The 25,226-nt window shown below is 55.5% G+C and overlaps 2 protein-coding genes across 2 annotated transcripts; both read right to left on the bottom strand.

Annotated features, from left to right (window-relative positions):
- Positions 1-8,634: 8,634 nt before the first annotated feature.
- Positions 8,635-8,874, bottom strand: TMEM238L (transmembrane protein 238 like; the record flags this gene model as incomplete). The annotated part of the gene is made up of 1 exon (XM_081110242.1): positions 8,635-8,874. The coding sequence occupies one exon, from the start codon at positions 8,872-8,874 to the stop codon at positions 8,635-8,637; it is 240 nt and encodes a 79-aa protein (XP_080966368.1).
- Positions 8,875-23,615: 14,741 nt separating this feature from the next.
- Positions 23,616-24,023, bottom strand: PIRT (phosphoinositide interacting regulator of transient receptor potential channels; the record flags this gene model as incomplete). The annotated part of the gene is made up of 1 exon (XM_081110059.1): positions 23,616-24,023. One exon carries the CDS (start codon positions 24,021-24,023, stop codon positions 23,616-23,618), a length of 408 nt encoding a protein of 135 aa, XP_080966185.1.
- Between the last annotated feature and the right edge of the window lie 1,203 nt (positions 24,024-25,226).

Here is a 25,226-nt window from a genome sequence, read left to right as displayed (position 1 = left end):
CTTAACAAATATTTATTGAGGTTCAAATATGGGCCAGGCACTGTGCTTTGAGACTAGTTGGATTCTGAGAAGCCAGGCGGTGGCTGAGTATAGAACTTCCAGAAGATTCCAGGGGGTCAGGCTAACCCAGCCGTGGGCTAACTACGGCCCGCGGGCCAGATCCGGCCTGTTTGAAATGAATAAAACTAAAAAAAAAAAAAAAAAGACTGTACCCTTTTATGTAATGATGTTTACTTTGAATTTATATTAGTTCACACAACACTCCATGCATGCTTTTGTTCCGGCCCTCCAGTCCAGTTTAAGAACCCATTGTGGCCCTCGAGTCAAAAAGTTTGCCCACCCCTGGAACCTGTCTCCATCATGCTGGGCTCTCTGCATGCCTTCCAGGAGGTGCTGCGCCGAGTGCAGCATCCAAGGCCTGCACGGAGGCAGTGAAGCTACTGGGGAGAGGGTGACAGGGCTGGGAGTTTGAGCCTCGTCAGAAGACCACGCAGATGGGAACCTGTCATTGCATGTTTTACCAAAGGCCATGTCAACTTCTTTATTCAGATCATACCATACAAGGGCTGAGGCAGCGTATATGAGACACATACACTTTTAGGGTGAAATATAAATAAAAGGTACAAAAGTAGGCCGGGACACATAAATTATGGAGCACAGTGGTGAGCAGAGCACAGTGGCAAGCAGAGCACAGCCGATCAGCCTCCAGAGGGTGGCCCCCAAGTCGCTGTGGTTGGGCTGCATCTGACTAGATGAAATTGAATGAAGGTAAAAATAAAGTCCTGCTCTTGGGATCGAGAAATAAATAATACCCGGGCAGCCTAGCGGAGGCCTAGCTTGCTTATTAGAAAACGCCCCGAGGGTTTCAGTTGCTGAGCTCCACGTGGGCCGACCGTGTGGCCGGGCTGTGCATGCGGGTGGGGCTGTGTAACAGCACCCAGCGTCCAGCACTGTGGAGCATGGCCTCTTGCCCAACATTGGCTATGCATCTGCTTCTGCAAGCAACATGCTGACATCTGCTGCCCTGTGCCAAGGGGATGGGGCCAAGAGATGGATGAGGGGAGCCCGCTGGGCTCAGCAGTCAGAGCTGAGGAGGAGGGGGTGCCGGGGTGCGGTGTGAGCGATGCTCGGGGGATCCCATGTGGACATCGGTGCTTGGTTCCAATCGCTAGTCTGTAAAAGGACATTGGCCGGAGGAGCAGCGGGGACGGGACTTCTCTGCTGGTGTCTAAGCCCTCAGCAGGGTTGCTGCCATGGGAGCTCCAGTGGGAGAACTTGGAGGCTGCCCAGGCCCTTCTGGGGCAGGTGGGCACGGCAGGGGCGTCAGTAGACTGGCACAGGGCGCCGGAGTCTGGACGGAGCCTGGCATCACGGCCGTTTATGGGCATCCCGGTGGCTGCTGGAAAGCTTCTCTGTGCAGCCTCTGGCTCCCCCCGCACCCTGGCACACGACGGGCCTCATGCTCTGGGGCGTCTCCATCAGAGGGGACCTGTGAAGAGTAATGAAGACAAAATGATCAGCCTGAGACCCGAGTGCGTCCTTTCAGGCCTGTGTGCGTGACACGAGCCTGGTGCTCGGCGTCAGCTGGCCTGGGGCCCACTCTGCAGCTGCATGAAAATGGAGAAGGTGTTTGGCCCAATAAATATTGAGGAGCTCATCAAATCTCAGCTCCCTCTCCCACCCTTTCCTTTCAGGCAAAGCTGATCTCGCTCTCTGGGATCTGAATCCCGCCCCCCACCTCCACCTTGGACATGGCCAGGCACCCCCCCGTTTTTCTTTGTGACTTTAATGTCCTCTTTTCCTCTCCAGTGGCCCCTCTCCTCCATTGAACATCCTGCTCAATTTTCTGTATCCCTTCCTTGGAAAAACTCATGCTTCAAACAGGCTATGCCACCACAGCCTTGCTCCGGCCACTTCGTCACCCAATACTTTGAAGACTAATCTGCACTCAGTCCTTAGACACCTGAGCAGCTGCTCTCATATTTGTTCCCACCATCTACTGATAAAGTCTCATTGCCAAGTCCAACCCCCTTTCCTCAGGACACGACCTTCCTGACAGCTCTGGGGTGTTGGGTGATCAGCCCCCCGATCTTGGTCTCATGTCCTCCTTCATCCTCTTTGCCACACCCCTCCCCCCGTATTGCCCATTATTACTCCTAGGAATTCTCTCTGGGCTCCCCACCCGCCTTCCTTCTCCCAGTCCCCAAAAGCAAACCTGACTCAGGGTTCTGACCTCGGCTCCTGTGGGAAGTAGCCATGGCTAGTTCAGGGCAGCAAACTACATCTGTAAAAGGCCGCGTCGTCAGTGTAGCAGGCAAACAGTCTCCTCGACTCTGTCGTTTCAGCATGAAGCAGCCACGCAGGAGCCGAGGATCCCAACTGTGTCCCAACAAAACCCACCTACTCACAGACACAGAGGCCAGCTTGCCCAGCCCGAGTGCGGACAGAGTGGGAACAAGGGCCAGATGCACCGGTTTCACCATCTGGCTCTGTCGCCCACTCGTTCCATTATGTTGGGCACACGATTTAGTCTCTGTGCTCCTCGATAGCTTATCTGGAAAAGGGGAGCGATAATAACTTTCCTCTCAGTGTTGTTGATAGGGTGAGCTGGGATAGTGTGCCTCTTCGGGGGACTCTCAGGGTTCCTGCCCGGCCCCCCAACCCCCCACTCCCCACAACACGTTTTCTTCCTGTTTCTCTCTACTTCTCACCCTCTACCATCTCCTCCACATCCATGCCGGCAGCCCCGACGTCCATCTCCAGGCCTGTTCGCCCTCCTGAGTTTAAAATCTGTGCATTCGGTTCCAATTAGGTAGTTCTGTTCATAAATACCACTTCCATCTCCAATTCCGCATGTGCGAAGGAAAATGCGTCATTTTAACCAAACCCGTGCCTTCTCCTGACCCCCCTCGTCTGTGGGCGGCAATGCTGTCTGCAGCTTTGAGGACACCTGTGGGTCCTGTCTGCCCTCTGCTCACGCTGTCCCTGTGCCTGCTCTCCTTCCCATGCCATCATTTCAGGCCACTCTCTCACCTGCCACCTGAGCTTCCCATGGTCTCCCTCTCTCCTCCCTCTCCTCTCCAGCCCATCCCCCACTAGACACCTAGCTACTCTCCCCGCTCCCCCTCCCCCGGCAAAGCCTAGCCCCGTCCCTCTCCAGCCCCTCAAGTTAGCGAAGGCCCTTTCTTGCTTTCCCAGCGTCAGGATCCGCATCTCGTCCTCCAGGGAGCCCCCCAACCCCAGCCACTCCTGCTCACTCTCCCAGGACACCCTAAGTCTTCCCCTTCTGCATCGGCCCAGATGCCACCTCTGCCTGTCACCTCAGGACCAGGCCAGGCTTCTGACACCACAGGCGGCCCCTCCCCACCTGGCGGGAGGCTCTCTTCCCGGGCTTGGCTCTCAGAGCCTGTGCAAGACTGTGCTTATCGCGTGGCACGCACTTTCCATTTTCTGTGTACTTTGTGAGGCGCTGCATACCTGCTTTATCTCTCCCTCGAGAGTGCAAATGCCTCCAGGGAGAAATGTGGGCCCTCGCAGCCCCAGCACGAGGCCTCTCACCCCACTCTCCTCTGGGCAGACTTGGCAGCTGCCCCGGCCCCTCCCCTCGGAGGGCAGAGAGGCGTGTGTGTGTGTGTGTGTGTGTGTGTGTGTGTGTGTGTGTGTGTGAAGAGTCGCGTGGGGCCAGGAGCAAGCCTCCCTCACAGCTCGGGGCTCTGAGCCCACCGCTCAGCTTTGGTTGCTGGGATGGTGCGTTTGTGTGGGTTTGTGTTTGGCATGTGTGTGGCAGGGGAGAGGGGCTGTGTGTGTGTGTGTGAATAGGGTGGATATGGTGTGAGGTTTTTATGTGGGGGTGCGTTGGTGTGTATGTGTGGGCAGTGGGGAGGATCGTGTGCAGTGTGGGGGGTGTTGACGTGTGTGTAGGGGTAGGTGAGACTATGGGTGTGTGGGGAGAGTGGATTTGTGCACAGAGTGGATGTGTGTGGGCAATGGGAGAGGTAGGTGTGCATGAGGGTGTGTGTTTGTGGGAGTGTGCATGTGTTTCTGAGGTGTATATGGGGAATATGGGTGTGTCACATGAGGGTGTGTGTTTGTGGGAGTGTGCACGTGTTTCTGAGGTGTATATGGGGAATATGGGTGTGTCACATGAGGGTGTGTGTGTGGAGGAAGTGCTGACATATGAGTATGGTGTGAGTGTGTGTATTTGTGGGGAGTTTAACCTTACCCCCTCTTATAAAAGGACTAGGGGCCCGGTGCACGAAATTCGTGCACTGGGTGTGTGTGTGGGGGGGGGGGGCGGGGGAGTGTCCCTCAGCCCAGCCTGCCCCCTCTCACATACTGGGAGCCCTCAGGCGTTGACCCCCATCACCCTCCAATCGCAGGATCGGCCCCTTGTCCAGGCCTGACGCCTCCGCCAGAGGTGTCAGGCTTGGACAGGGGACCCCCATCTCCCCCCGATCACTGGCTCTGGCCCCCGCCCAGGCCTGAGGCCTCTGGCCCAGGAATCATGCCTGGGCAGGGGACCCCCATCTCCCTCTAATTGCTTGCTCCACCCCCCGCCCAAGCCTGACGCCTCTGACCCAGGCTTCAGGCCTGGGCAAGGGGACCATCATATCCCCCCAATCCCCGGCTCCGCCCCCCACCCAGGCCTGATGCCTCGGCCAGAGGAGTTGACCCTCATCACCCTCCGATCACCAATCACCGGATCGGCCCCTTGACCAGGCCTGAGGCCTCTGGCTGAAGCGTCCGGCCCAGGCAGCGGGGACCCGCAGCTGCAGCGGCCCCGCGATCGTGGGCTCCGCTTTAGGCCCAGGCAAGGGACCCCCTAGCTCCTGGGACTGCCAGCTTCGACCGTGCCCAGCTCCCATCGCTGGCTCCACCCCTACTTCCTGCTATCACTGGCCAGGGCGGCAAAGGCACCTGATTCTCCGATCATGGCTGGGGGGCAGCTCTTAGCTCCCCCCTGGGTTTCTGATCACTGTCAGTGGCAGGGGGCTTCTTCCTGCTTTCCCTTTCGCCTCCCTGCATTGTGCCTACATATGCAAATTAACCGCCATCTTGTTGGCAGTTAACTGCCAATCTTAGTTGGCGGTTAATTTGCATATAGCCCTGATTAGCCAATGAAAAGGGTAGCGTCGTACGCCAATTACCATTTTTCTCTTTTATTAGTGTAGAAGAGTCCTGCCCTGGCTGGGTGGCTCCGTTGGTTGAAGCATTGCCCCATGCACCCAAAGGTTTGGGGTTCAATCCCCGGTCAAGGTCCATGCAGGAGGAGGCCGATGGATGTTTCTCTCTCACATTGATGTTTCTCTCCCTCTCCCTTTCTCTCCCTAAAATCAATGAAAGCATGTCTTTGGGTGAGGATTAAAAAATATAATAATTAAAAACAATAACAAATAGGCCAAGAGTACTCCCCTGGGAATCTACAGGAAGTGCCCAGCAGGTGGAACACGGCGCACACATAGCTTGAGGGATGCCCTGACCACTGATGACGTCTCGCTTGGTTACAGTTGGGCTGTAACAATGAGCCGCTCACCCCTGAAGCTCCCGGGGCCTTGGAGCGACAGCAGCCAGGTCTCCAGCCCCTGCAAGCTGCAGGCGAGGGCTGTGGGGCCCCCTGCCCTGCCCTGTCCTCCCTTACATTTGAGTAAAGGACCCTGCCCCCCCCTCCCCCATGTTCTTCTCCACCGAGGACAGCAGAACTGGCAGAGCCAGTCACAAACTGTCTAAACCAGGACTGTGGGCACAGGTGACACCCTGGCCAAAGGTCACAGTGTGAGGGGATTGAGAGGTGCCGTGATCAGGAATATCTTTTAGCCTCAGCACTTGGGTTCCCAGGAAGCCTCCCGGGAAATTTCAGTAGATAAGAGCCAGCATGGGGGTGGGTGCTGCCCTTCCCCCGCTCACTCTCCAGCCCCCTGGACGCCTCTGCAGAGCACAGTTTGAAACCTCTTCTCAGACCATCTCCTGCTCTAAAGGGAAGTAAGAGGACCTGCCCAGGGTCATCCAGTGGGTGGTGGGCAAGTCCCATAAGTGAGCAGGCTCCTGAATGGCAGGGCCCGGCCCACACTAACCTGTCACACGAAGCCAGCCCCAGACGTCGCAAGGGATGGAGGGCCTGAGGGAGGCGAGACCAAAGGGCCACTGGCTTTGAGGGTCCCGTGGAACACAGAGTTTGGGGACTGAAAAGGTGAAAGTGATGTTTGCATGATTGTGTTCCATGGAGAGTGCAGTGCATCTCACAACTTTGGAGGGCCCTCTGCTCCTAGACAAAGCCCGGTGGTCCGGGGTGGCTCTCACTCTTGTATCTACTGCAAATCTTAAAGCCATCCACTCTCCTAAGAATGACCATGTGCCTCAGAGAGGTTTCCCTGTGTAAGAACACCCTGACCACCGGCATCGTGACGGAGGTTTACTTAACCAGCACGGGTACGGTGCTGTGGGCAGCATCCCTGTGAGCTGCATGCTGCTACTAACGTCACCTCTGACCCAGGGGTGATTATCAGCACCATCTCCATTTCGCTGATTCGGAAACCAGGGCACAGAGAGGTGGAGTAACTTGCTCCAGGTCACACAGCTAGTAAGGACTAAAACTGGATGCACACCAGACAGCGGGGTCTTGGCCCATGCTCTTCACTGTGGGCTGTTGAGCGTGTCTTTTTAATGAGAAGGACGTGCTGGGCAAGGAGCCCCACACTGTGGTCCCTGGATGTGGGGGCAAGTGACTTAGCTGCCCAAATGGCCTTGAACTGCTCATCATCATTGTCATCGTCACCCTGCTCACATCTCTAATATTTATCTTCTAATGGTTCTTAAGATAAAGGCCACGCAGGCGCTGACTTCTGGTGCACTCGCCCTCTGCCCTGCGCTCCCCACTTCCTCCTCACCAGGACCTTTGCTCCAGCCAGCGCCTCTCCCTGAACGCTCCCCCTCCTGTGCCTGTTTCTGTGCACGTTCCCATGTGAGGTGCTGCCCCTCTTCCCGGCCCTTGCCTGACCCTGCTGATGTATCCGTTAGTGAGAACACGAGGTTACTGTCTGCCTCTCACCCGACCGGAGCTCCCCGAGGGTAGAGACCTCGCGTGTCTGACTCTGCAGCAGCCCGGTGCCTGGCACGGTGCCTGACGCGCCGGTGAAGGAGCGAACTCGTTAGGGAGCCCTCCTGTTTCATCATGCTCACCCGGAAGGGACCCCGCCACCGCCAGTTTGAGGTGCGCCAAAAGTCCCCCCAGTTGGGACTCTGGGTGAGCTTATTCACCCCGCATTACATGTTCACTAACAACCTTTGACATGGTTGCAAGGAGCCTTGTCCTGCCTCCCCTATTCCCCATCTTTGCAAAAACAAGGCAGGGACTGTCCTCATTTTGCAGATGAGAATACGAGGCTCAGAGCATCATGCAGCCTGCTCAGCGTCACCTGGGAACCAGTGCTGCTCTGAGCGGGACGCAGGCATCCAGGCAGGGTGACTTCTCTTTTCCTTTCATCTGGCAGGGCGGGACCACCCCACCCTCTGAAACCTCTTCAAACCGCTGCTCTTGTCCCTCAGTTCTGAGGGTCAGATGGAATTCCCAGAAAAGACACCAGAAAAATAAAAAGATTATTTCCTCCTTCCAACCAGCAATGACCTTTGCTCTTACACCTGGAACGCAGAAGGGAGTGCCCAGCTGCTCCTGAGTGCAGGTCCCTGTCCCCCTGGGGGTGGGGGTGGGGGGTGGATAACAATCTCCAACCAACGGGGGCTTTGACTGCGGTCCCCTGGGAACAGCTGCCCGTCTCTCATTCAGGGTTTGGGGGCCAGATCAGCTGCACCTGTGGGGTTCCATGTCCATGTGAGAAATCTTACAAGTATCTGCCTCTGGTGACATGTGGTCACCGGAGCCGCTGGCCTGGCTGGAAAGTGCAGCTCCAACAATGAAATGGCCAGCCCTGGTCTCTTGATTTGGGGGTCTTCCCAGCCGGCTTGGGGTGCTGACTGCATGGGAGGGTACGTGAGGAGGCGGGGGCACTGAGAGTGGACGTGCAGGCAGGCCCTGGCCCTCCTGCATGTCCACTTGGGCAGGTGCAGGGCAGAAGCAGGTGAGAAGGGCCATTCTGGGGGGTCCTGCTCTGTCTCCTCCCCCTGCACCCAGGCAAGGGCACAGGCAGCCTGTGGGGAACTCTCCCTGCTTTCCCTGTGCCAAAGGCTTTTCTCCGCAGAGGGTTTGGGGCCAGACCAGCAGACGCTCAAGATGGGCCCCTTTCTTCCACATTCTAAGCTGAGGGACAACCTCCTGTTCAGGTGGCAGAACCCTCCATGGAGTGGAGAGGGCCACGGGGACCCTCCTCTGGCTTCCTCAAGGACGAGAGTGCTCAGGTGATAAATACCTGCCCCGTGTCCTCCTGGTCCAGGGCCCAGGTGGGCAGAACCCTGTCATTGTCATCCTCCAGCTGCTTGCCCATTCGGCCTCCAAAGACCCAAACCTGTCCCAGCTCATCGGAGCCCCGCCACTCCAGGCAGGTCTCCTGTGCACTCACCTGCTCCCTGGAGGGGGGTGGGAGGGGGATTCTGGGTGGGAGCAGCATGTCCCCGCTCCTCCGATTGCCAGCAGCCCCAGGTTCACAGGAAGCCTGTGTTCCCTCTCCTCTGACTACAGGCGCACTACAAGTCCAGCTTCTCAAGAGGCAGCCTGATGTTGAGGGAGTACCAGATGATCCAGAAAAGGAGGCTGAAAGCCATGATCAGGGACCCAGAGTAGACCAAGAAGTCCCAGTAATCGAGCAAAGCAAAGATGCCCAGGAGCAGGAGCACCAGGCCCAGGGCGTCGAGCAGGAGGGCCAAGATGAGGAGGATTGCACAGCGGCCGGGGCTGCATCTTCCCCAGGGCCCCCCCAGGAGCATGGCCCCGGAGCCCAGCGGCACTCCCAGGCCTGATTTGCATGGGAGGGTGGCGGTCCTGCCTGCTGCTGCCTCTCTCTCCACTGGGTGTGGGCAAATGAGCGAGCCTCTGTCTGGAGCCACCAGGAAGTACACGTAGATCTACCTTTATGAGCGCGGCAGCCAGTGGGGCAGGATGTTTCTTAACTGTTTCACGGCTCAGCAATGATCCTGACATCACGGTTTATGGACCGAGGCCAAGCCAGTTATGGGCACGGGAGGAGTCAGGGTGCCCGGGGCCGGCTTTGCCATGTCTGGGGACCAGGAGCACGGGGCCTGGGGCCAGCAGAGGCCTGCCTGGGTCATATCCTCTGGCTCTCGTGTCCCAGCCAAGTCCTGCTAGGTTTCAGGACACGGTTTCTCCAGCTCGTGTGGTCGGGTGGGGTGCCCGTCGCCTCCCCACTCTGCCTGGTTCGTTCAGGTGGGCCCGGAGGGTGTGTGTGAAAGGCGTGGGAGATAGGTTACTGATATAAAGAGACTTTGGAATGTGCTGTGAGAGGGTCAGTATTAGCCAGAGAAGTGGGATGTGTCTTGTAGATTCTCTGCTCTGCAGACCCAAGGACCCATGCCTCCTCCAATGAGGCTCATCGGAGAGCACAGAAGCCAGGATGGCAGAGGGGGCAGAGGGCGAGAGGAGACTGCTGGCTCTGTTTGTGCTGCACGGGGTGTGGACCGAAAGGCAACTCCAGGCAAAAGCCAGGCGTGTTTGCCTGGCTCTCTGTGTTTTCTGGAAGGACCAAGTGCACATTTGCTGTCTGTCCCAGGAACCCTGCACGCGCCCCCGAGGGGGTAGGTATAAAACGGGGGTCGCATCACCGTGGGCACTCATTGGGTGTTCAGAGTGAACGTCAACTGAGGAAGAGGCAGCCACAGCCTTCAGCCACCTCCGCAGGCCCACAGACGGCTGCCCCGCCCCCGCCCCGGCTCACTGCCTTGAACTGGGCACCAAACCTTTCCGGGGCTCAGTTTCCCCACAACCGGAAGAAAGAATTTCCACTCTTTCTTTGCCTTCCCCCGTGGATGAGAATAATAAGCAGGTGGTTGAAATTCCTACATATAAGATAAGAAGCTGGGATGAAGGGGAAGCTTGCAGTAAAAGCAGTGGGGAGCGGGAAGGCTTGCCCAGGCCACAGGCCGGCCACTAGTAAGAACCGTTCAGTGGGCTTTGGCATTCCGTGGCTTGCAGGGGCACGGCCTTCGTAATCAAGGACCAGTCTCCTGGTGCCCATCCCTGTGCCCTGATTTCCCCTCTGCATGAGGACACCAGTGATGGTGCACATAATGGCAGCCACTCCAGCACAACCTCAGCTCACTAGTGACATCTGCAATGATCCTGTTTCCGAATAAGGTCACCTCCTGAGGTACTAGGGGTCAGGATTTCAATAAATGAATTTGGGGACACAATGAGACACATACCAATAGCTAAAAGGGTTGTTTGCTTGTTGTTGGAGATCCTTCCCCTTCAGCTGTAGTGCAGATAGAAGATTTAGACTCAAATCAATCTTTCAGAAACAACGTAATGACAAACTCAGCGCCCCATGAAAGGTGGCCCGGCGTGCCCCTGGGCACCAGGAGTGCTTCGGGCCCAGGAGCACTGAGGTCCCCTTGGCTCTCTCTGTGCCACAGGAGACAAGCCCAGGAGCCAGGGCCTTCCTCCCCTGGGCTGGGCCGGTGCTCACCGCTCATCCCGGCCGAGGGCTTCCCATCTGCACGTGGGTCACCCTGAGGGACGCCCACACACATTTAGAAAGTGGGATTTATTAGTAAATTAGACTAACTGAGCACCTGCTACATGCCAGGCAGCAGGGAATCGCATCAAGTACAGAACCTGACATCATAGAGCTAACCCTCGAAGAGGGAGACAAATAATTAATGCATGACTGATATATTTTCTGATCACATTATACTAGAGGCCAGATGCATGAAATTCATGCAAGGGGCTCGGACCCCGCAGCTGCAGCCCTCGTAGCCCTGTCTCATCTGGAAGGTGAGCTGGAAGGACGTCTGGTCTAATTAGCATATTATGCTTTTATTATTATAGATGATTTCAGGTTATGTATTTCCCTAAATGCAATGGAAAATACTACATGTGGGAAGATAAATGGTGGTGGAAAAAATGAAGTTAAAGTTTTTTAAAAATGAAGATACTACAGAAACGAGGAAATGTGAGACAGGAGGCATCGGTTATGCCTTTTGAACATGTACACGGTGTCTGGGGCACAGCTGGACGCCCAGCCCCGGCCTGTGACGTCCAGGTTTGGTCCCTTAGCGCCCCTCTGGCCCTCTGCCTCGGAGACTCCTCGGGGCTGCCGGGGCTGCGTCCACAGAGGCTCAGAGAGGTGTGCCCTGCTGCTGCTGCCTCAGAGCTCTGCCTCCTGGCAGCGGAGACCTTGTCACTCCCTTGGCAAAAGCACCCTGAGCTGTCATCTCCCTGTGACGTCTCAAGGATGCCAGCCTCTCCATGACCCAGATCCTGAGGGCAGGTGCTCAGCTGACCCAGAGTCACAGCTCCAAGCCCGGCTGCATGGATGACAAGGCCCAGTCACCTCCCGAGGGCCAGGTTCTGATGCTGGGTGAGTCTAGCCACACCAGCCTGTGCCACTCACTCGCTGTGTGACCTCGGGCAAGTCACTTGCCCTCCCGGTGCCTCAATTTCCTCATTGTTAAACAGTCCCTTACTCCACAGTGTTCCTGTGAAGGTTAACTGAGTTCACAGGTGTAAAGTGCTTAGAAGCTGCACTTTGTCACATGGACAGTGTTTACTACTGTGGTCGTCACCGGCACCTTCATGTCCTTCCTGCCACGGTGCCGCTGGGGGGGAAACCAGGCTGGGAGCGATCAGCCGCTGCTTCTCCTGCACCATCATTTTCTCCCCTTTATCAAGCTTGGTTTCACCTGGTTACAGCTCCCTGTCTCTTTGCCTCCCCTGACTGCCCTAGGTCCAATTAGGACATGCCAAGCCCGCTCTCCCCTTCCCCGCCCATGGGTATGGACCACCCCTTCATACATACACATCCCTTTTTCACAGGGATTTGCTTTTCCAGTCCCCATCAGGCAGGTGTGGAGGGCTCCTGGCAGCTGGGACTGTCTCCTGGGGGCCACAGTCAGCCATACCGGAGCATGGCCGTGCACGGTGAGAGGGCAGAGCAGGTGGTAGATGGAGGGCACACGGCGGCCAGTTCCGTAAGGCAGAAAGGGGGCATTTATGGTCCTGGAGGACGGACCCCAAGGAGTGGCTGCTGACCAGCTCTGGAGGCCGAATGGTCTTCGGGTTTTCTGACAACAACCATCTTAATGGGTGAGAAGCAGATTCCTGTTTAAGTTGATAGTGACCTTTACACTGGTGCCCAGCATATCTACGGAGGGACTTGGTTGAATTCTCCGTCTCCCTCGTTAGGCTGGGTGTCCGTCTCAGACAGCGAGTGGCTCTGCCTTCTCCTGGTGACCCAACACCCAGTGTTCGCTCACTGGACTCATTGATAACTCCTGGCACCCCCAGCCTCATGGAGAGCCCAGGCTGTCTCGCCAGAGTCCCCCACCTCCACCCAGATACCTGCAAAGCCCCTCTGCATCTTTCCTTTCTTCTTGGCCCAGTTCTGAGGAAGCAGCGCCCTCCCAACTCTGTCTCCAAGGCAAACCTTGAAGTCCTGTCCCTCAGGGAAGTGGTTCCTGCACGCCTAGATTGTGCTGCCACACCCATTTGGCTTTGTCATCTGTGTCTGCTGGCTCTCGGCTCTAAACTCACTGCGGGGCACACAGTGGAGGTTCCAGGTCTACCACTCCTGGGCATCGCCACCAGGATTCCTGCTGGGCTTGGTGCTCGAATCTGTCTCTTGCCATTTTTCTTGCCACCACCCACTTGTCTCAGCAGCAATCAGCTGCAAGCCTGTTTGCCAGGTCCCGGGGTTGAGTTGCTCAAGGCTCCGTGTCAGTGTCTGTGATCCTGTTCCTGTCCCAGCCCCAGGGCCTCTGCTGGGTGCCTCAGTGCACTGGCTCCAGGGCCAGAGCTGCAGGACTAACCCTGGGGGCTCCGCTCTCTAGAGATGCCCAGAAAGTCAGCTATAAATGAGCAAGATAAATACAGCCCCTGCCTTCAGGGAGCTCACAGTGGTGAGAGGGGGGAGGGGAACGGGGCAGTTAACCCCGTGAATGCATGTAAACATATGACAGACATGAGTGGTCTGTGGTGAAGGGCGTCCTTCTGATGAGATCATCAAAAGGAAGACGTGGGCCAGGCTTCCCTGAGGAGCTGATGGTTGAGTTGAGATCCAAAGGGGAGGCTGGGTGAGGAATGGTGAAGAGGAGGAGGCAGCTTTTCAGGCAGAGGCAGGAACATATGCCAAAGCTGCGTGGTGGCGGGTGGCACTGTTGCTGTGGCTGGGACAAGAGGAAGAAGAGTTTATTATAAAGAGTAGCCTGGCTGCTGTGTAAGAGCAGACTGGAGGGGCGAGAATTGGCATGTGACAGGCAATACGCCTGGTTGCAGTAGACCAGGGAAGAGGCGGAGCTGGTGACAGTGGACAGAAGTGGATCTACCTGAGAGATAACCAGAGGGTGAAACTGACAGGACCTGGTGACAAGTTCAATATGAAGATGAGGGGAAGTGAGGGTTCATTGCTGAATGCCAGGTTTGTGTTTTGCAAAGCTGGGTGCTAACAGTGCCTGCTGAGACAGAACATACTAGAAGAGAGCCTGGCCTTGCCTGTGTGGCTCAGTGGTTGAATGTTGACCCAGGAACCAAGAGGTCATGGTTCTATTCCTGGTCAGGGCACATGCCCAAGTTGTGGGCTAAATCTCCAGAGGGGTGTGCAGGAGGCAGCCGATCAATGTTGATCTCTCTCTCTCTGATCAATGTTTCTATCTCTCTATCCATCTCCCTTCCTCTCTCTCTAAAAATCAATAAAAACATGTTTTTAAAAAAGAAAAAAAAATAGAAGAGAACCTAGTGTGGCCATAAAACCACGAGTTCAGTTTTGCCCGTAATGCTGTGGATCCATCGGTTGGAAGCTCTAGCGCTGAGCTAGGGACATGAACTTGTGAGTCAGCAACAAACTGGTGGTAAGGATGGGATTGCTCAAGTGTCCTTGAGACGGAGCACAAGAAGAGAAGAGGACCTGGGGCGGGTCCCCGAGGATCTCCCGTAACCGCTGGGTCGAGTAGCATGAGCCAGCAAGAGACAGAAAAAGAACATCTACAGAGAGGAGGAACCCGCAAGCTGGTGGTATCTTGAACCCTAAGGAAGAGAGAGGCCGTTTCAGAGAGAATTGAGCTGTCAGTTGTGTTCAATGGTATTGAAAGGTCAAGTCTGCTAACTTATCTTCCCAGGGCTAGCGCAAAAGTGGGGGGGCAGGGTTCTCAGCAAGTGGCCCTTGGCTTCCCCTCCCTTCTGCAATCTACCTGCCCATTGCTCCTCCCAGCCCATGGCTGTTGGGGCTGCAAGCAGTTGGGCCCAAAGGTTTGAGCAAAGTAGACTGGAGTCTTCTGAGACTGGCCAGGGAAACCGGCTGGGAAGTGTTACCGTAGGATGAGGAGAGCTGGGGAGTCAATGATGGACACTCCAGATCAGGAATAAAAAGCCCAGAGACCCTGAGAAGAGCCTGGTTCACAGAGACCTGGGTGCTGGCCCTGCGGGAGGGCTGACCCTTGAAGGGGGAAAGCCAACAAGGCTGTGTAGGCCGGGCAGCCTGTGTCCCCACACGGCCCCCTTCAGTCAGGCTGGTGTGGAAGTCACTCCCGTGTGGGGAGAAGGGAGAACAGGGGAGAGGAAAGGGGGCATTTCCCACACACCAGCCTCTTCCCTCCTCTGCCCTTGCTCTGCCCTCTCTCTGCTGGAATGTCCGCCCCAGAGGGCCCTCCTGCAACTACATGCTCAAGTGCCACTGTCCCTCCCCTTTTTCCATGCCCTCACCTTGTTTCGTGACTCTCTGACACCATCGTTTCCATGGGATGATGTCCTTGTTTATGGCCTGCCTGCCCCTCCCATAGGAAAACTCCAGAGAGCAGGACGGCATGTCCGTTTTGTTATTCCCGCCTCCCCAGCGCCCGGTGCAGCTTTTGGGAGGTGCTCAGTAGCTGTTTGTTGAATAAATGGATGGAACAATGTTGTCTTTCAAAGCCCAACTGAGAACGGGGCTGTGCGACCACCCCAGGCCTGTCCAGTCCACCTGGGAACCGGCTGTGCGACCACCCCAGGCCTGTCCAGTCACCTGGGAACCGGCTGTGCGACCACCCCAGGCCTGTCCAGTCCACCTGGGAACCGGCTGTGCGACCATCCCAGACCTGTCCAGTCCACCTGGGAACCGGCTGTGCGACCATCCCAGGCCTGTCCAGTCCACCTGGGAACCGGCTGTGCGACCATCCCAGGCCTGTCCAGTCACCTGGGAACCGGCTGTGCGACCATCCCAGGCCTGTCCAGTCTGGCCTCAGCTTCTGGACCTCCCTTCCACTCCCACTCAGGCTCGCCTCACTGTGCAGCAGCCTGTGTGGCCACGCGGCGGCCACACCCACCCCAGCCTGTCTCTTCTCACCAGCACCCGCTTTCCCAGGAGCCAGCACCCGCTCTCCTCACTGCCTTTCATCTTTTTGTTGGAGTGACCCTGCCAGCGGCTGCTCGGGCACACACATTTGGAGCCGCTCATTAGTCTGCTTGCTGGGCACAGCCCTGAAAGCAGCCACGCCCTCTCCCCGAGGATGGGCAGCCCCCACAGGCGTATGACGTGGGGCTGTTCGCTCTCCCAGTGCATGGGCGCCAGTGGGTGTGTGGCAGGTGTTCCCAGAGGTATTCACTGGGGATTCTGGCCTGAATTTTATGAGGTTCTGACCTGGATTCTAAGTGAAAATGTGAACTAGTCTGGGGAGAGGCTCCCTCATAATGACAGCACTGCTACAGGGAGAGCCTGCACTCTGTTGCAAAAACACTTCATTTCTTTGTTCAGAATCAGGTCTGTAGGTCCTACCTGAAGAGTCTGTTCATGGCTTTACTCGCTGAAGCATGGATCTATTTTAACAGAGGATTGGGGATTCCTGTTAAAGGTGGGAGGCTGAACTCACTCTTCACTGTGGAGGGAAATAGAAATCTTGCCGAGCAGGGAGCTGCTTCCAGCAGGAATTGCCACCCTTGGGAGATATTAAAGTGGTAGGACTACAGGCCTTGGTGATCGATTAAGGGTGACAGAGAAGCAAAGCGAGAGGGAGGGTCACACACATCAGAATAAAGTCATTGGCCAGTGTCAGGCTCCTATTCGCCAGGCTGCACAGTATATAGTACCCCTCCCGCGTTCTCCTTTCCCCCCTAATCATCTTACACTCAGTTGTACAGATTTGCATTCTTCTTTGTATGAACTCATTTAGGAGGATATCCAGTCTTGCATAGACTGCCTTGCATAGTCTGTTGCATTAATAATAACTATTATCAGGGCTTCATAGAGAGACGCCTTGTGTGAATTATCCCAGTTAGTGCTCAGAGGAGGCGGGCACTTTCATGGACCCCATTTGCAGTTGTGAAGATGGGACTATGGGCAAGTGAAGTAAGTCCTTTAGGCCCAGCGGGGAGTGAGCAGGTGCTGTCTCCAGCTCCCACACACTCAACCTGCACAGAACGCCGTGTGGTCGGGAAGTCTGTGTCCCCTTGGTGTTGACAGCCAAGGAGACTGAGGCCTGGGAGAGGCAGCTGATCAGCCAGGGGTCTCCTCCCATTAATGGTGGCTAGTTTCATACGATCAGTCCTTCCTACCACCCTCTCCCACCCTCCCCTGCCTCAGCCCTCAGAGCAGGTGGACAGCCCGAGAGGTCGCAGAGAGCCAGGGGTGCCCTGTGTGAGCACACTCTTTCCCTGCCCATCACTTCCGAGGCCCAGGCCGCGGAAGGTCCCTGCTCCATCAGAGACAGGAGGGCACAGTCTGAGCCCCTCGAGGTGGCACTGCTTGTAGCTCCTTCTCCCTATTCCTCTCTCCTTAGGACTCAGAGGATGCTCTGAGGTGGAGAACACGTAATGGCCCTGAATTGGAACTTATGTATGATAGTCTTTGTCATAGGTATAACGGTTCCAGATGTAACCAAATAGCTTAGAGGAAGAAAATAGCTCTTTCCCCAGACTTTCCTTCAGAGAGAGAGAGAGAGAGAGAGAGAGAGAGAGAGAGAGAGAAGGATCTTGTGGTCCTTCCTCTTCTTATCAGAATATTAATCCCATCACAGGGGCTCCACCCTCAGGAAAGGCCATGGGAGCCCACAGTCACCTATATAAATAGGGATTGTATTGGCTGCAAGGGACAGACCTGAACCACTGGTGACTTACTGTAAGGGCTTATTTCTGCCTCCTGTGGGAGATGGGGCCAGGCAGTCCAGTGGCTCCCCAGATGCCCCCGGAACGCAGGAGTCTCCCCCCCCCCGCCACCCCCCCCCCCACTCTGCTCTCCTGGGCAATGGCTGCTATTCTCAAGATCTGTTCATGATCCCAACATGGTCCACCCATGGTGTCTGCACTCAGAGAAAGCGGGTGAGGGAAAGAGCTCTGGCAGATGAGGAGTTTCCTTGTGCCCCCGCCCCCCCCGCCCGACCAATGAGTTTCATATGCATCTCATGGGTCAATTCTTGTCATAGGGGGGCTGAGGAATATCGTAATTTAGCTGAGCATATTACTGCCCCCAATACAATGGAGGTGTTATTCCCAGGGAAGATGCTGGGAGGACATTGGACAGGGAAGCAGTAGTCTCTGATACTTTCCCCAGAACATCAGATTTTGGCGGGGACAGCATGCTGAAGGCTGGTGAACGGCGGCAGTGTCCTTCTCTGAGACAGGTGATGGGAAGAGGAGGGGGATGAGTTCCATTGGGGCAGGTTGCGTTTAAGCTGCTGGAAGTCTGAAGCTGAAGGTTTTTGTGGCAAGCAGAATAATGCCCCCCCACCCCGCCCCAAAGATGTCTCTGTCCTCATCCCTGAAACGTGTGAATAAGTTGCCTCACATGGCAAAAAGGAATTTGCAGGTGTGATTAAGTTAAGGGGTGAATTGTGTCCCCCGCCAAATTCACACTGAAGTGCTAAGCCCAAGGACTTCAGAATGTGACTGTATTTGGAGACAGGGCCTAGAAAGAGGTAATTCAGTTAAAATGAGGTCACTGGTGGGCACTAATTTACATATTGGTGTCCTTATAAGAAGAGGGAATTAGGACACAGGCGTGTACAGAGCGAAGGCCATGTGAAGGCGCAGGGAGAAGGTGGCCGTCTGCACGCCCTGCCGACACCTTGATCTTGGACTTCTAGCCTCCAGAACCGTGAGAAAACCAGTATCGGTTGTTGAAGCCCCCACCCAGTCTGTGACACACCTGGTGGCAGCCCTGGCGATCTAACACCAGGCTCTGAAAGCGGGGAGGTGGGCGAGGGCTATTGAGGTGGCCCAGCAGGACCACCAGGTCCTTCTAAGGGAAGCAGGAGAGTCAGAGAAGGAGACATAGTGAGGAAGCAAAGGTCGGACTGATGTGGTTGCTGGCTCGGAAGGTGGAGGAGGGGGCCGCCCGCCCAGCAGTGTGGCAGCCTAGAAGCTGGAAAAGCAAGGGGCCGATTTTCCCAGGAGCCCCGCCCGCATCTTGATTTGAGTGCCTCCTGTGAGATCCGTTTTGGACTTCTGACTTTCAGAATGATGAGGTCATAAAATGGACACTAAATTTTAAATAAACTTTTAATTTATTTTTTAATCTGAACGACTACGTTGATGATGATTTTCCTTACAGCAGCCACAGGAAGCTGACACATCTTCTAACAGGCATTTAGACACTGAGGATCGATGGGGAGTCACCAGCACGCAGAACAACTGGAGCCCTGGTCCTGGAAGGAACCGTTTGGAGCAGGAGAGCAGGGAGGAGAGAGGGGTCTAGAGAAGGACCCACAGGGAGACACGTCCAGGAAAGGACAGACCACACTGCTGCTTCTTGATGGCAGCGTCTCCGGACAGACGTGTGCCAGGGGCTGGGTGGGCCGGTGTGGTCCCCGGTGTTATGTGCAGTCTGCGTAGATGAAAACCTCAGACAGGAGCTGGCCACAGGCTCAGGGTCCCGATGGGGCAGGAGGTAGGACCTGGATATACGATGGCCTGGTTTAGCAGGGTCTAGGAGGCCAGGTCCAAGGCTCATCAGTGACTCCTCTCTTGTCTTGAACGGGGCAGGGACGGTCTTTTGGAAAATGGGGAATAGGACCAATGTCCCACAGCACCTCTCCCTGCGGGAAGACTTGGAGTCCAGCAGCTCCAAGCCCTTGAGAAATGACACTCGATCTTGACTGCTGTCCGGTTCCGGGTACTCCCGCGAGAGGTGACCTTGAACTGTTGAGGGGTTATGAACTTGGCCTACAATGTGATGGAAAGGCACCGTAGCCAGGGCCAGGCAGTTCCAAAACCTCCTGCTGGTCAGCAGGAGAGTCTGGCCTGTGGGACAAAGGCCGGACCAAGGCCCCCGCCTCTGACGGTGTCACTCGTGCTGGTGGTTGGAGACCCCCATTCCTGCCTCTGACCATTCACATGGCAGAAAACCAGGAGTTCAGGGGATGAGAACATCGGACCTCAGAGGCAGCTTTGGGCCTCAATCTCTGATCGGTTGCTTATGGGCTGTGAGACCTGGGACAAGCTCCTTACTTTTCTGAGCTGTGGTTGTTTCTCTGTAAAATGCGCTAAAAAGGACTGGATGTGGGGGGGAGCGAAACCTATGTGAATGCCCCCAGCTGGGTGCTGGCCCCTCAGAATGCTGGGTCTGCCTGGCTGCTGCCTCCTTGTGTCCCCCTGGCTCCTGGCCACTTTCCCGGGTGGTGTCCCTGATTGCTTCATCCTCCCAGCCTGTCCCCCAACCCCAGGTCCATTCTTACTTGTCCTGCCCTGTCATGACCCAAGTGCTTCTGCCCTCTCTTGGAGGCCTTTGGAGGGCTGACTGGGTGGGGTAAGGGGTGTGGCCTGTGGAGCCAGGCTGCCTGGATTCGGTCCTGGCTGGGTGTTGTCCTAGCTCGGTGTCTCTGCACCTCACTCACTCACCTGTCAAGGGGAATGATGGTGGTGGTACCCCAGGCCCTGGCATTTGGAAAGGATTAAGTGAGTTCATGCATAGAGTGCTTAGAGCAGCCCCTCGTACGTGTTAAACACCCACGGAATGTTTATTCTTTCCAGCCGGGCCCCTCCTCTGTTTTTCCAACTCCACTGCAGAAGGTCTCTGCCAGGTGCCTCTTACCCCTCTCCTCCTGCCCCTTCTCACAACACCCCACCCCGCCTTCCCCACTACCCAAGCCCCCTGGCACTCAGAGGCGTTGCCCAGAGGCCTCACCATGCTCAGGCAGCTCCCTGGCCCACAATTAATACAGACACGCTTGGGGCTCTGGGTTAGCTTTCCAGGGGCCTCCGATCTTTGCGGGCGGAGATAGTGACGATGGGTGGGTGTGGAGGGCAGCCGGGTGGGGCGTCAAGACTGATGGTGCTGCAGGAGTGGAAGCAGGAATAAACACACTGCTCGCCGTGCAGACCTAGCCCCACCCTCTTGTTTTCCCTCAGAGGACAGGGCAAGCTGGGACAAGCAGAAAGTCAAGGACACGCGGAATCTGGTTGTAGCCCAGTGAAGAGAGTCAGGATGCAGACCAAGAGGGGCAGAGAGGCTGGGCTGGGAGAAAGGGGGGCTTAGGAGGAAGGAGGAGGCCATGAGGAGCCCGGGAGCTGAACTGCCACCCTTGTGCTTATTCCCAGGGACAGTGACAGGCTGGCCCGGGTGCTGCCTGCCCCACCCTGGACCACTGACTCATTCGGAAGCTGCCTCTCTGCCTCTATTGTGGCCTCCCTACTGGACGGATGGGATGGAGAGTAGGGTCATCAGCTCCTGTGAGGCCCTGAGGAACCATGCATGAAACCCACCCTGCCCCCTTTCTCCTGGGCAGCTCCCGGGTGGGGGGAGCGGACATGTGGTGGTGAGAGGGGCAGCTTAGAGGAATGAATGAGTGGACCCAGTCCCAGGAATTCTGGTGGAGCAGAATGAAACAGCAGGCTCTGTTAAATAGAAGAAGTAGAATTCACTGGTAAGGAGCATGCTGAATACAATTCAACATGACATCAATTCCTTTAGGCCTCAGATTCAATTGCACTCTCCGGGGAGAAGAGCGATGGGGGTTAATGCAATCCAGCTGGCTGAGCGTGGGGATGCTGGCCCTTCTCCGACCCGCGGGCATGAACGTGGTCATGTGGTGGAGCTTTGGGCAGAGACGTGGTGTCTGACCTGGGCTGCGTTCACAGGCCAGGCACACCCATACCTCAGGCTTCCACGGGCGAGGCTTTGGCAAAACCCTTTAGTGTGATGCTGGCGTGCTCCTAGGCCCACATCCGTATAGGGGACCTCAAGGGGGTTGCAGAACGCTTGGGGAGCTGTCCTCAGAGCTTTCCTATCTGAAAAACTAGCTTGAGGAGCAAGGAATGTGGGCAAGTATCGCTGCAGACTGCAGGGGAGTCCAGAGCTTGGACACTTTCTAGAGTCCTGGCTGTCCCCAGACTTCCTTCCACTAAGACATGGTGGTAGTGACATCCACCTGGGGCCTCCTCCCACAGCTCTGCCCAGACGACCAGCTTTCTGGCAGATGAGTCAAGACACAGGGAGTGTGGATTTCCATTGAGCTATCTGGGAGACCACCACCGCATTTGCTCCCCTGCCATAGAACATTCAAGGAATGTAGGAATGACATGACAGGGCCGCTACTGAACCTGACTTCACGTCAGAGAAAGGAAATGATCTGCAAGCCGGTCACTGGGGGCACCGGAACTACAGTTAGTGGCATAGCACTTGCAACACCCCAGGGTTGATCCTGACCCCCTGTTTGCAGGGGCAGGTGGGCTAAAGGAATTGGCCACTCTGAATGAACGACATGACCATTCTGGGTGAAGCTCAAAGGCCACCAGCTTCCTGAACTCTGGCTCACAGGTACCTGCCTTCATGGAATTTCCCATGATGCAGAGGGAACCAGGTAGAGATGCCTGGAGGGCTGTTGAGAGAAAGGTTGCCATGGTGACCAGGAGGCCAGAAGACTAAGGAGTGAAGGGAGTCAGCTCAAGCCCAGGCTGAGTGCAGGGCAGGACACGTTTCCCTCCCAGCTCCTTATCAGTGCTCTCTACTGGCCTGGGCCTGACCTAGGGCGGCGTGGTGGCAACCTGTCTCAGGTACCCCTCCTCGTCTGTCACCTGAGGGTCTCTGGCCTTGGGAGCACCGTCCACGTGGGTGCTGTCTGTTTGGCAGGCCCTCAGGAGACCCCCTTCCAGTCTCCCACACACCCTTGAGGCCCTCGGTGTGTCCCAGGAGAAGCTGTCCTGAGGCACTTGGGGGAGAAGCAGCCACAGGGAAGGGCGAAGTGCAACATTTGGGAGGTTAGAAGAGTTTCTAAGCAGTTTCCTAAGTGTTATCATGCTCCCTCCCTGATCCACCTTACAAAGACAGTTCCTGCTGCCCTACATGCTGCTGCTTCCTCCTCATTGCTAGCTCTCGTTTTCCTTTTGTTCCCATATTGAATGATGGGGACTCCAGCAACCTCTATGTCCTCTCTCAAGTCTGGGCTAGATGCCCCCTCCTGCTGCCACACCGATCCACCTTTCTCCATCAAGTACGCAGCCCAGGGTATTGCAGTGCCTGCTCGCCGGGCTGTATCTCACATTTTGGGAAGAAGACTAGAGCAGGAACGTGTCTGTCTGCTCCAAGCCCAGGGCCTGGCCCATAATATATGTTTGCTTGTTTGGTGGGTGGGGGCAGGGAGACAGATTTTGAAACGGAATTCCGTCTCTGGAAACCTACAGACTATTCAAATGTGGAATTCTATCCTCTTAGTTTTGATTCTAAATGGCGGTGAAGGAGAGAGCAATCTTATAGAATCCCTCCGAAGCTCATCGTTGCTGTTCTAGAATCAAGGGTAGGGACAAAGAGGATGTTAGGGCCACATGCACTTGTCCTTGGCTAGTTGGCAAGCTCAGAGGGGAAAGTCGTCAAGGAGAAGGAGTTAGAAGGTCAAGGAGAAACTGTGACACCCCTAGCACACCCCACCGACTCTGTGAATACTGTGTAACTGAGACTTAACTTCCTCGGCTGGCTGACCCAGCTTGTCCAGGGGGATCGTGGCTTCCCCAGCTCCTTCACTGTTCACTCTTTGGAATGTTTGATACTTGTGACTTGTCTGGTCTCTTGAAATACAAGTCAATATCTCACCCATGAGCCGGGCTGGCAAACCCAGGGGTCAGAAGTCAGCCCCCTCTCCCCTCTCTGAAGGACCACTGTTGGTCAGTTTGGTTCTAGAAGGATGCAAATGTGAATCTAGCTCAGGCACTCAGCTCTGTAAACATGAGGCTCTCCTTGGGGCATAGCCCACCTCAAGGAATTTCCCAACATGCATAGCACTTGGCAGAGGGAGTTAGCTGAGTGACTCCTGAATGCACGACAGGGAATGGGAGACATGAAAGGGGATGGCTGCGGGCAGGATCTAGGGGAGCATCGATGATAAGACACTAAATGGATGCATCCAGCAATGCACCCTCACTACGTGGAGGGTGAAGTCCCGAGCTCTCTCTTTCCCTCGGATCCTGGAAGTGGGCTTGCCTGGATCACTTTTATGGCAAACCCCACCACCAAGTTGATGGGCTGTTGGATGTTGGTCATCAGATCTCCTCCTCCTGGTTGAGGTGCAGGACGAGGGGAGGCCAGCAGGGGAGGCCACCATCAGCGATTTAAGAAGAAGGACCGGATGCTCTGGAAGAACATGGACTTCTGCCTCTGCTTCTGTTTCTTCTTGATGATGGGCACCCACACCAGCCCGCACACCATCATCATGAGTCCCAGGGACAGGAACGCAGGCCCTATCATCTTAAGGACCTTACGGCTCATATCACCCAGAGTCAGGGTGTAGGCCAAGCAGGTGATGGCCACGCCGAAGAGGAGGATGGCACCACCCACGGACATGATGACGATGGGCTTGCGGTAGATCTCCCAGTTACTCCTGGGGGCTTCGGTCCAGACAGACTCACTTCTGGAGCTGATGCACAGCGAGCTGGCAGTCTGGCTGGGCAGCAGGTCCTTGGATTCAGGAGACTTCTCGTCGACCTCCAGGGCTTTGGGGAGAGCCTCCATCGTCACAGCTCCTCAGTACCCGGCATGTGGGACCTGCAGCAGTTGGAAGCAAGGGCAAAGCCAAAGGGTTCCTCACACACCTTCCTGCTCTCAGCATCCGCCTCCAGCCCGGCCTCAGTGGAGGGTCAGACAGGGCTTTTGTGCTGAAGCCAAAGGAAAAGCAGATGAGAGCCACATAAAATAGAAACCACTCAAGCTGGTATGCGTTCTTCTTGCCAGAGATAAATATTATATCATCTAATCAAGTTTTTAGTATTTAAAACTGGGAACAGCCGTGCCCATTAAGCCAACAAAATCAACAGTGTACTGATTGGCATCTTACTTTCAGACTCAATAGCTTTCTAGCTCTGTGATCTTGAGTGAGTTACCTAATGTCTCTGTGCCTCAATTTTCTTATCTATAAAATGGGATAATAGTACCACTTGTAGGGCTTTCAAAAGGGTTCAATGAATTAAGACATGTCATGCATCGGAACAATGTCTAGCATATTGCAAGCCCTCCACAAAGGGTATCATTTGTCCATTAGAGTAGTGATCCTTAATACATAATCGTGTGTGTGCGCACGCACAGGTGTAGTGTCTGCCAGTGCTAGGTGCTGCACTAAACACTCTTTCATCAAACTGGAACCTCACAATACCCCTGGGAGGTAAGCATCCTATTTTACAGATGAGAAAGCCAAGGCTCAGAGAGGTGAAGCAAGTGACCACAACGTCGGATTAAACCCAGTCTGCTCTTCTCTGACAACACGGGCTACGTACGGGTTGGAGCCCATCTTTTAGTGCAGCCTGGGATTTTACGTGCTTTGTCAGCACAGGAAGTGATGCCTCTGGTTCAGTGCGACCTTTAACATCTAAATGACCCCTTTTCCCACCGCCCGTGTGAATCACATCAGATTCCCACCTTCCTGTTCTTAGGCCAGTAAGGGTATAGAGCAGCGGTTCTCAACCTGTGGGTTGTGACCCCTTTGGGGGTCGAATGACCCTTTCACAGGGGTCTCCTAAGACCATCGGAAAACACATATATAATTACATATTGTTTTTGTGATTAATCTCTATGCTTTAATTATGTTCAATTCGTAACAATGAAATTGGGGGTCACCACAACATGAGGAACTGTATTAAAGGGTGGCAGCATTAGGAAGGTTGAGAACCACTGGTATAGAGCGAGCCCAACTGCCTATTCCAATTTCTCACCTAGAGCCCA

This window comes from Myotis nattereri, assembly GCF_964212035.1.
Source record: "Myotis nattereri genome assembly, chromosome: 16".
Lineage (NCBI taxonomy): Eukaryota > Metazoa > Chordata > Mammalia > Chiroptera > Vespertilionidae > Myotis > Myotis nattereri.
This window is presented reverse-complemented; position numbering and strand designations above follow the sequence as displayed.